We start from the raw sequence: 12,481 nt of genomic DNA, 5'->3' as shown, positions 1-12,481 counted from the left end.
GTCGCCGGGGGAAAATAGGCGTAAAAGAGTTTTAACTCACACCACACTGTTCTTCTGTGCTCTTCGTCTGTGTGTCTCCCCAAATCCGTTCTGCAATCCGTTGTCAGTATCCTTAAACAATCCTAGTTCCCAAATCCGTATGTCCACACTCCTCTGCGTCGTATCCAAGCCGTAATCCGTAATCCTAGTCAAAATCCGTATCCAATAGTCCGTTATTCTTAATTCTCTTCTAGCACACTCCTAATATTTCTCCTTCCTCCAAAACGCTTTCACCTTATCGGCTTCCGCACCGGCTCATCGCTTCTGGGGCATTTATATCCTGTTTCCTGATGTAGTTCAGCTGTGTCTCCTTGTTTCGCCGCATAGGCTTTTTCCAATAGCGGGTCAGCTGGTTATCCTGGGTGGCCATCTTGCCCAGGTCTATTTAGAGTATTTTCAGTGTTTCGTTCCGGAAATACCGGTTATAGATGACCCTTCCCCGGGTCCTCTTACAACAGAACTGTTTTATGAAACAAATAGCAGTCCATACACATTCAAATTGTAATCTCCTTTAAAATGTCCTAATGGGAGAATCTTACACCAAAATTTCAAAGAATACAACAGGTGAAGAATAATACACAATGTATACCTAATATGTTCTTAACGTGTTAAGTTTTACACACTGCAGTAGCTCTTCAAACAGAATCCAGATTACTTAAATATGCTTTTTATTTATTGCTTTCACATGATTTGGTTTGGTGTACTGCCATCTTGAGTTAAAAAATGCAAATATTCGGTTAGATTGAGGTCTGAAAATTGAGATAGCCAGGTGAGAAATGTATTTAGTGTGCACTTAATCATTCCTTTGTCAGTCTGGGTGTATTATTTAGATCATTGTCATGTTAAATATCCATTTTCAGCCAAGCTTGAGCTTTGCAGTGCAAAAAACCAGGTGCTAGGCCAGAATGTCGTAATACATGTTGGAGTTCATGGTTTCCCCTATCAAGACAAAAGCTCCAGGACCTATAGATGTAAAACCACAAACCATAACAGACCTCCCACAGAGTGTTTGTTCAAGATGAGCTTTACCTTTATTTCCACCAAACCAAGCATTAGTTCAATTATCTTACCATAAGACATTGTTTGATTGTCATTTATATGATGTTTAACAAGTTTGAGTTTTTGTGGTTTGCCCTCAGGAGAGACTTCATATTTTTAACTGAACTATGAATTTATGCAGGCAACTTCAAGAGGATAGTTTTGGACACATTGTATCCTGAAGATGCTAGTGTACTGTATATCAGAGATCTCCAGCTGTTGCCTTTGTATTTTATGGTTGCCTCCCAAACCACTTGTTTCACAGTGTGTGGAGACAAGATATGCTTGTATTAAATTTCTTCATGTTTTAATGGATTCTTTTATCCATTGACCAAATTGTGGAAGTCAATAACCACTTACCCGCAGTCTTCAAGGAGCTCTCTGATCTCAACAGTAATTCAGCTAAAACATTTAATAAGTAAGACAGGCAATAAGGTCAGTTTATAACTATGAAGCATCTGTGAGTCTCTTTAGGTAAGTCTCTCTCAGCATTGCACATCTTGACACTGGAATTTTTGCCCATTCTTCTTGGCAAAATTGCTCAAGTTCCATCAAGTTGGATGGGGACTGTTTGTGAACAGCAAATTTTAAATCATTCCACACATGCTCAATTGTATTGAGGTCTGGGCTTTTACTGGGCCACTCCAGGACATTAACCTTTTTGGTTTTAAGCCACTCCAGTGTGGCTTTTGCTGTATGTTTCGGGTCATTGTCCTGTTGGAAGATGAATCGTCTTCCAAGTCCCAGTGCTCTTGCGGATTGCAGCACGTTTTCCTCCAGGATATTTCTGTACTTAACTCCATCTATTTTTCCTTCTATCTTTGAGTTTTCCAGTCCCTGCCGCAGAGAAGCATCCCCAAAGCATGATGCTGCCAACACCATGCTTCACTGTAGGGATGGTGCTCTCAGTGATGTGCTGTGTTAGGTTTGCGCCAAACAAAAAAGTTCAGTTTTGGTCCTATCAGACCATAGATTCTTCCTCACATGCCTTTGGGTAAACTCCAGCCAAGATGTGATATGAGTTTTTTTCAACAAAGGCTTTCTTCTTGCCACCCTTCAGTACAAGCCAGATTTATAAAGTGTGCGTGCTATTGTTGTCTCATGCACAGTTTCTCCCATCTCTGTCATGGAGGACTGTAACTCCTTTAGAGTTGCCATAGGCTTCTTGGTGGCCTCCCTTACTGCAGCTCTACTTGCCCAGACACTCAGTTTTGGAGGGCAGCCAGTTCTGGGCAGATTCACAGTTGTTCCATATTTTCTCACCTTTTTAATGATGGTGTAGTGTTTCCTTGGAAATGCACTAAGCTCCCAGACACAAGTGTATTTATTCTGAAATCATGTGAAACACCTCAACTGCACACAGGTGGACTCCAGTCAAGTAATTATGTGACTTGGAGAAGAGAGGTGGTTACTTCAGAGGTAATTTAGGTGTGTCAAAGCAAGGGGGTGAATACTTATGCATTCAATTATTTTCTGTTTTTTTATTTTTAATTAATTTATTAAAATGTCTAGATTTTTTTTACTTTTTTTACTTTTTTACTTTTTTACTTTTACTTATAGAGTACTTTGTATTGATGAGTGGCAAAAAATCTCAAATACATCATGGTTCCATGCTGTAAAACAATCAACTGTGAAAAAGTCCAAGGGGGTGTAGACTTTCTATAGGCACTGTATACTTTACATATCTCATAGGTGATTCTGATACAGGAAGCTACAGTACATATTTAAAAGTTCAGTTTATATAGATTGCTCTGTGTCCTTATCAAGACAATGTGGAGAAACAATTATTTTATATTTGTCAAAAGGTATGGAATTTAAATCCAGGGTAGTAATGCTCAAACTGTATAACTCACTACTAAGATACCATTTAGAATAATGTGTTCAAGTTTGGTCTCCATACATAAAGAAGGAGTATAATAGAAGAGCAACATGAGTGATCCTGGTCTCAATTGTTATATACAGGCAAGTTAGGGGAGCTAAATTAATTCAGTCTAGATCTAAGTAAATTGAGTGGCAATTGATCCAAGCATATAAAATCCTAAGAGTTTTATATACTGTAGTATAGTAGTGAAACAGGGTCATGGGATCTTAAGTTTGAAGAGAATTAAATTAGGATGGTGCATAAGAAATATTTCTTTACACAAAGAGTAATGGGTATCTGGAACAGGTTGAACAACCTGATATGACAAACTTTGTGTTCTTTTAAGAAACATCTGGTTGAAATTTTAGAGATGGGCCTCTTCCCCTTTGTAACATTTCTTATGTTCTTCTAATACATAATACATGAAATAAACAAAGCACACAATAATAATTGTATATATTCATGTATTAAAATATAAAAATATTTCAGTAAGAACTACAGCTGCTCTCTTAATGTCATTAATTTTCCAGGATAAGTTACTGACTAAGTGTGACAACACACTTTTTGGAGGGTGCAGTTCAAGTATATACAGTATATACTGATGGAAAAAAGAAACGCAACATTTTCTGGAATGAGAATACTATAGTTATAGCTTATGTACTTTCACAAAAAGTTGTCAATTTGTTTTAAGCCCTCTGACCAGCAATACAGTTTGTGCAGTGAGACATTGCAACTTGCCAATCACACAAAAGCTCGTTAGGTGCGCTTATACCCAACAAGGTCCAGGTGGAACAATCTAGGTGGATCAGGTCACTTTTAAAAAGGCCTTAATTCAAAGTTTAGGTCACTGCAAGAAAAAGGCCACACTTAGTCAGTTTTCTGTGCATTCCATAATGCCTCGAATGTCACCAGAAGCAAGGGAGAGGCCATTGGCACTGCTGCAGGCAGGCATGTCATGTGCCTGCATTGCCAGACACTATGGAGTAAGCCGCTCCACTGTGTCCCGACTGCAGAAAAGGTTTCAGCAGACCAGCAGAACAGATGACCGTCCAAGATCCGGTCACCCTCGAGAAACCACACCAGAGTAGGACCGACACATCAGACTGGTCCATCTGAGAGATCGTTTCAGATCTGCCACCCATACTGCTGCTGAAACTGCCAGCAGACGCAATGCCCGCATCAGTGACAGGACAGTGAGGCTCCATGCTGCTGGCCTTAGAGCAAAGCGATCTGTCAGAGGCCCTCTGCTTACACCTCCTAGACTTCACACCCGACTGGCTTCGGCCAGACAGAGGCTGCGATGGACTCGTCAGCAGTGGCATCAGGCCCTCTTCACGGATGAGTCACTCTTCAGCCTATTCCACGCAGACAAGAGGGCCAGAGTGTGGATGAAGTGTTGAGTTTCTTTTTTCAATCAGTATATATCTCCTAGCTCACAACAAAACTCCGGTATTGACACAGTTGATTGAAAAATGTTTTGGTGATTCCAAGAAAAATGTACCAGTTAACTAATTATAAAAAGGAGACCAGTTTTCTTCTTTCTGAACCTGAAGCAAAAATATAACATTTGAACTTTCTGCCTTATTTTGCAAATATTTCAGCAGTTTTCATTGAAGCCTCCAGTAGGCTGACGGATTTGATGTCAGTTTGTTATTGTTTTTACATAGATTTATTTTCTCTTCATATAGAGTAATTGAAAAATGGGGTTATATTCTGATCACATATAAGGACGTGAAACATTTATAGCTCAATAGATTTTTTTAGATTTGACATAAGAAGCTCTAATAAGAAAAGTAGTGATAGTTAAGTCCTCTTGTATTGCTGTATTAGGTGTAAGTAATATAAAATACTAATATTAATAACAATGCACTTTCAAAAATTAATCCAAGAACAGAGGAGACAACTAACAAGGAGAGACCAATAAACAAAATATCTCTTCCTTCCAACCCCTGCAGCTCCTTATATATCATGGCAATAATTGTGAAATGTGTTCTTCTACAGAGTATATACTGTACCAGTATGATCCACATGTGAGAAAAATTACCTTTTCTTATTTGTTTAACTGAGTTTCTTTTGCTTTCTTTCTTTCTCCCAGGTGAGAATGATGCTCATACACTCCACTGCATCCCCATTTGCTCCACTGGAGGCTGTATTGTATCACTTGTTTTTTGCAAGGCAGCCTATAGTAACCGAAGCAAAGGGAGCTGCCAAAAGGAATTCTACAGCTGCCTGCTCAGATCTGAAGGAGGATGTCAAATCAGCCAAGAGCCACAATGGTTCAGCAGTCCATGATACAAATGGCAACATTTCATGTGCTCATGAAAAAAATGAAAATAGTACTGATTCAGATTTTCATGACAATGGTGACACAGTGTCCATAAAAACATACAACAAGAAAACTGATTAAGACCAATAAAATGTCCTGTGTCTTCTTATTTTTTAAATCTTTTACAAAACCTTGACGTGATTTAATATAAGCTGAGATTTATTTTCTTATATGTAAATAAAACAATACTTAGGTGTATAAACATTGTTTATATCAGAATGCAAGACATTTTTGAGGTATTATGATGAAAATGTGTTTAAAAATAGAACTATGTTTCTGGGTACTTTTTACTGTGTAGTTTTGTTAAACTATGATGGATATGATTTTATTATTGAAAAAAGTTTTATTATAATCCGTGCAAGGTTTCATATTATTTCTAAAACATGTATCAAGTTTTTCAGATCTACAGTATATGAATGCTTGAAAAAAAAATTGACATAATAAAAGCTACTTTCTCAGTAACAGTTTTGTCTTTAAGAGCTCAGTATTTTTTTGAGTTTCTCTTTTTTCCCCAACTGATGTCATTGAGTGGTAATGGTTGTGTGCCATCGAGTCAATATCAACTCATGGCAACCCTAAGGACAGTCCACCGTAGAGTTTTTTTGGCAAGATACAGAAGTAGATTGCCAGGGCTTTCTTCTACGCAGATAGTGCAAGTGTTGTTGATATTGTCCCGCCACCGCAAACACCACCCCATACTGCTGCTGTTTAGTATGGGTTATTAGAGAACCTTGGACCTGATGTGGGACACAAACCCACTACCCTGAGATTATGAGTCTCATGCTCTACCAACTGAGCTAGTCGGGGCTGTATTGTCATTGAGTATATCATATGAAATAGTTGACAATGAGTGTGTAATCTTATGGTACCTTTTTTTGGTCTGCTTGGCATTAACTAATTGTTGACCAGCTCTGACATATCTGTCAGATATATATTATATATATAAACAATTATATATAATATACAATTGTTTAATCATTTTAGAATGGTGTGCTTTCTTGGGAAAAATGTCAAATATTTTGCTGACCCCCAAACAACAACTCTATAAATATAACATGGAAAAATGTGTCTTCATATGAATAAGCCTTAGGTCTTTATGTTAACACATAAGTTACATCTCCTAAACAATGTGGAAAAGCAATTAAAAAAACCTTTTATTGTTTAGAATTTTTAGGATATATGATTAAAATTAACATTTGAATTGAAGAACACACTACTTTAAAAAATATATTGTTACTCCAGAATCAGTCCAGATAAGAACGACCAGATACAGAATGTGAATAAAATAATGGAAACAATTATGAATGTTTACTACTTAACAAGGAGTTGGATTGGCCTTTCCCTACAGAACAGCTTTTGTCCTTTTTGGAACACTTTTATACACGTCTTGAACTGTTACTTGTTTCTTACTGTGGTCCCAAAACATACTGGTAAGTTAATTGGCTTTTGAGAAAACTTCCCCTGGTGAGAGTGTGTGCATGTCTCTATGTGCCCTAAGATGGACTGGTGTTCCCTGCCTTTTGCCCAGTGCTTGCTGGGACGAACTCTGGCTAAAAAATTAGCAAATGGATGGATAGAAAAAGGAAGAACATCTTGTCCATTAAAGGTTCATGCTACAAGGGTTCTCAACATAAGTACTGAATGTTCTTATTTCTAAATTAAACATTCCAATAGACTACTTATACATTTTCCATATTAACTTTTCTAAAACAAATAGGAGTATTTGCCAGATCTTGTTTATGTTCAAAATATTGCTTTAGAAAGCAGCCTAAAAATCTGTATTTTCGGCTCGTCAAAAAAGCAATTGTCTCATTATTTGAGTTTTCCTTATAAGTGGTTCTTTCAAAAGCCTTTTGAACATGTCAGCTTCATCTCTTGTGAAAGCTAGCAGTAGCTCCCTGCAGTAGCTATTTGCTATGAAAGGCTGAAGTCCTTGCTTCACCCTTATTCTCACTAGAGACAGACTTTTATGTTGCTTTTTCAAAGGAATATAAAGAAGCTATCTCATAACGGTCACCACAGACAATTGACTAACCCTAGCTTCTTAAATTCTTCAAAATCTTCTTTTCAATTGTGAGTTTCATCAAAACTTGCTGTGCTTGCCAAAAATGTACTGTACACAACATACTTTTAATTGTATTGCTTTGTTAAACTTAGTATTTCCACAGTGGTGCAGAGCAGAATATGTTCATTATATTCATTATATTTAAATTCAGGTGAAAAGAGCATGAAAGTGCCACCATGGTAAACATATACAGTAGAAATTAAAATTACACCGTCATTCCCCACGATGACGCTCTTAAAGGCCTCAAGCACATGCTAGACAAACGCACAGTGCTTGATCCACCCACCCACACTCTAGTTCATCTTGCGGAATTGGTTCTCACACTCAATGCCTTCTCATTTAATAACCTTTTTTATCAGCAGGTTAGTGGAGTCGCCATGGGCAATGGGACCTAGCTATGCCAATATTGTTGTCGGCTGGGTAGAAGAACGCTTCTTTTCTTCCCATATTGGCTTTGTCCCTGACCTACAAAAGATACATCGATGACCGCGTCGGGGCTGCTACATGCTCTAATGACCAGCTAGAGCATTTTCTGCATCAATTCACTAACTCTTACCCGTTCCTCAAATATACAGTTAATACATCTTCCACCACTCTTTCATTTAATTCCATAAATTTATCTATTTACCATCCCCGACTCCCTACCTCGGTCTATTACAAACCCAGAGATTCACACAGCTATCTCCTGTACAGCCCATTTCACCCCACTCACACCAAAAACTCTCTCCCCTTTTCACAGTTTCCCAGGCTATGTCGACAGTGACGACATGGATTTCCAGAACCACGCATTTAAAATGCATCCTTTTTCATCAACAGAGGATATCCCACCCATGTTATCGATAGGGCCCGGGCCAAAAACAGCCCTCTGATCATCACCTCGATCAGAAACTCCCGGACTCACAACTGCATTCCTTTGGTGCTTCCCTACCACCCTAACACTTTCTATCCCCAGGACCATTATTAACAACTACTCCATTTTACAGGACGATCCGTCCATCGGTACCCTTTTTTCTGACTGCCCAATCATCTCTTACTGCCGACCATCCAATCTGCGTAAACCACTTGTTCACTACTTCCTTGACCGCACTCAGGAATCATCCCCACCAGGCACCTTCCCTGCAACAGAACTCGCTGCATCATCTGCAAATACATATCTAACAACATGCTCATTCAGGGCCCCTCAGGTCGATTCCAGATCACCCAGACGACATCTTGTACCTCCAGCAATCTCATTTACTGTATCTCTTGCAAAAAATGCCCAGCTATCTACGTTGGGGAAACAGGAAGGAGATTGTTCAGGGATCATGTCCGGGCTGTGAGTTTCTCATTTCACCTCAGACAGCCATGATCACACTGATCTCTCTGTCACTGTTCTCAAAGCAGGGTTTCTCAACTTCAATAGCAGAAAGGCAACAGAAACTAAACTCGTCCTGAAACTAGGTTTACACCTTCCCCCTTCTCTCAGTGACAGACTTATTTTTGTGTAATCTTCTCTACTCTAATGCAGGTTTCAACTTCACACCTTTCTTCACCCCTCTCCTTTTTGCACTACCTCAGTGGCCTCTCAACCTCTCCCTTCTCCCGCCTCCTCCCCTCTCCCAGCTTTTGTTCTTCTGTGCTATTTAATCTTTGCTGTCTGCTCTGTCTTTCTCACACCTGAAGAAGGCTCCACAGCCTAAATGTTGTGTTTTCTCTCTTCTCTTTTCAACATGGAATAAACCTATTACTTGTTCCTTTGCAGAGTACGCATGCTGATGCAACTGCCCACCTGAACCACTACAGTAGAAATACTCAATAATCCATTGGCCATGACCTTAAACTTGGACTGGGTTGATCCATGGTCCGACTTGGAAGCCTCTTGCTCTGTGCTAAGACTGTCCTGGTGCAGAGAGAAAAGAGAGAGAAAGCTTTGTCAAGCGCTGTTGAGGACAATTTGCGCTTTGGTCATGTGGTTGGAAAAGTCAGAGTGCTGGATTAATTTGGAGAGAGAAGAGGAGTCAGTGAGTTAGTCAATTAAAATAGTTGGATGCTAACTTTTTGTTACGGATTCGGTAAGAGAAACCGAAACCAGAGAATGAACCAACTTGCAGGAGCCGATAAAGCCTAGCCGTGATCCAAAGAAAGCCGTAGTCGGAGAAACGAGCCGAGAGTCCAGGGGAAGCCAGAGATCCAAAAGGGAATGAGTTACCGAAGCCAAAGCGTGATCCGAAACCGTAGACAATAGAGCAATCCGATAGTCCAGGGGAAGCCAGAGATCCAAAACAGAGCGTGAGTACCGAAGCCAAGCCGTGATCCGAAAAACCGTCGTCAAAAGGGGGGAAAAACCGTAAACCGAAAACCAAGAAGGACACAAGGCAGAAGAAGGAGTAGCGCAACTAGGAAGCTCGAAAGGTAAACCAATACAGAGCAAGGAGGTAGGGAAAGACAGGTGTTTAAGTACAGGATGAGACGGGGGTGTGGTGGTGAATAAGAAAACTGATAGGTAAACTGATGGAGTAAGGCTACGCCTTCTTCTGCCTCTTCCGTTGCCGGGAGGCAGGGATCGTAACACTTTTAAGGTTCTACAACACAGTTGATGATTGGTAAGGATGTTGTCAGGTATAATCCTGATATCAACCCTGCCAGTTCCTCATTGACAGATTGGTCTTTGTGTGATGGACAGTGACTGATCCCTTGTGCTGACACAAGACGTATACCACACTGAGGGGAGTCATGCTGTGCCATATATCATTAGGGTGTTTCACAATGGACACAGCTTTATTACATCCTGGTCCGTGGCCCAGATATGGAAGATTTTTCTTATCAGATTGGTTCCTTTGTAGCTTCATTCATCTGCTTTTACAGACAGGCCTAATTTACTTTGTCATGGTAACAGAAATATTATTATAAATGTTTAATCACACTTAATTATAATAATATACCTTGTAGCCACAAATACAGGGAACCAAAGTTTCAATCCAAGTACTTATCAATTTTGTCATGGAAAACCTCAGGGAGAATTTAAACACAGCAACCAAAAATACAGGTTGTGTTACAATACATAACAATACAGTACAGATACAGTAAACATGAAAGACCTTAACCCTAAACATACTGTCTAAATTAACATAATACTTGCATCCTAGCCATAATATTGTGTACAGCAGGCTGATTAATTTGATTAATTAATCTGACAATGAGAGGGAGGATTGTCATTTGGAAATGATAGTGGTTGTTACATGTATCTCACATTCATAATAATGTTACTGCCCTGTTAATACATCCTAGTTGTTCTCTGAAATAAAAGTTATGTTAATTGCAGAGAGGGAAATGTATACTCTGCTATATCTGCTGTATTTCTATTGCTGAAAATTACACATGTACTAGTTATCCATACTGTATGTGACCTATTAAATATAGTATGTTTGCCATTGATTTAAAAATGATCCATGGTTCATTTCACAAAAGCACTCTGTAATAATGCAAATTGCCTTGGAAAAGTATCCATCCAATATAATGTTGTTGAATTTCAAATTATGTATACTGTATACTGTACACAATTTTAAAGTTAGCATTTTTAATCAAAACTTGAATGTTAAAAAAATACAAAATAAAATAAAAGGATAAATTATGTTGATTGATTAAATTTTTAACTCTTTGTTATTTCAAATCTAAATTAGTTCAGGTGTGAAAGATGTGAAATATTTTATCTGGGAGACCATAGAGAATTCTGCCCAAGAATTCCTCTGCAATAAGAAGTTTCATGATGAGCTCCAAATTGTAATTTTGTCACTGAAATAATACAGCTGAACATTTGTTGACACAACTGAATATCACAGAATATTCAAAGTAGCAGCTACAAAATATGGGTTGTCAGTCTTTTTATGTTTCTCCCCATCTGCTTCAGCTCAAGGTTGGTCTCAAGTCCTGAAGACTTCATGATTGTTCAATTTGTGAAGAGTGACCAAGCAGAACGCATATACTTTTTCTGAACCAATTGGACATCCTATGTGACAGGACCAGGGGACAAAAGATTGGACAAGCTGCAACTGGATCCAGCACTACTTTCCCTGCAGAACTTTGAAAAATCTAATTTGGCAAAGCATTTCATAGCTTATAGCTATGAGAACAGAGCTATTATTCAATACAAGTATGATGTTTGATAAAGATTGCAAAACGAGTGAATATTTACAGTAGCATGACTGATGATGTGTTTGTGTGAGACTGATTCTTATGAGATTAACTACAATAACAAATATTACAATTACAATATTACTGTACAATTAAGTACAATATCAAATATTACCATCAGAACATAATATGTTATAAATTGCTCTTCCTTGTGTGCAAACTTGGTAATGATTTAACTAGAAAGACTCAACAGTTCTTGCCATACTGTAGGTATTCCCACCAAGTATTAACTCAGGGGAATGAACAATTCAAAATATTTTAGTTTTGATTTTTAATTTATTTTGTCCATGAAAGTGTTCATTAAATGCTCAGTTTGAACAAACACTGGAAGTGGGTGAATAATTTTGCGAGACCTACAGATATTAAATACCTATCACCAAATAGGGTGGCAAATCAGGGTGGCACAGTAGGACCCTGAGTTCAATTCCGGACTTGGGGTACTATCTAAGTTTGTATGTTCTCCCCATGTTCATGTGGGTTTTCTCCAGGTGCTCTGCTTTCCTTTTACAGTCCAAATATGTACTGGTATGTCCCTGGTATGAGTATGTGCATGTCTGTATCTGTGTGCTCCCTGTGATGGACAGGTTTCCCATCCATGGAGTATCCCGCATTGCTCTTGTTGCTTGCAGGGATTAGGCTACTTGTGAGCTTGTACTGGATAAAGCTGTCAGAAAATGAATGGATGGATATTGGCTTCAAATAATATATTCAAGGACTAAGAAATTGCAAAAAGTAAAATTAAAATTGGAAATTTTTGGAAACTTAAAAAATAGATTGCTTGAAGCAGGAAAAACATAATTTACATTAAAAAAGTTTTTAGTAAAATATAGATAATTGAAAATAAAAACATTTATTGGTTGTACTAGTACTTTATTTGTTGTACCATTTTGATTTGCAGCAAACATCAAGTGTTGCTAGTCTTATTTTTGTAAAATAAGTTAGAATAGTCACCATAATTGTAAAATTAAACAGATCTCACTGC

At 38.4% G+C, this 12,481-nt stretch overlaps 1 protein-coding gene across 2 annotated transcripts in view; it reads left to right on the top strand.

Annotated features, from left to right (window-relative positions):
- Positions 1–5,728, top strand: part of tmem38b (transmembrane protein 38B) — a 67,902-nt gene extending 62,174 nt beyond the window's left edge. For both annotated transcript variants that reach the window (XM_088911957.1, XM_088911956.1), the window contains exon 6: positions 5,034–5,728. In XM_088911957.1, coding sequence (XP_088768083.1) covers positions 5,034–5,345 — 312 coding nt within the window. In that variant the 3' untranslated portion in view covers positions 5,346–5,728. The remainder of the gene's footprint in view (positions 1–5,033) is intronic.
- The last annotated feature ends 6,753 nt before the right edge of the window (positions 5,729–12,481 follow it).

This window comes from Atractosteus spatula, chromosome 3 (assembly GCF_055471065.1).
Source record: "Atractosteus spatula isolate fAtrSpa1 chromosome 3, fAtrSpa1.hap1, whole genome shotgun sequence".
NCBI lineage: Eukaryota > Metazoa > Chordata > Actinopteri > Semionotiformes > Lepisosteidae > Atractosteus > Atractosteus spatula.
This window is presented reverse-complemented; position numbering and strand designations above follow the sequence as displayed.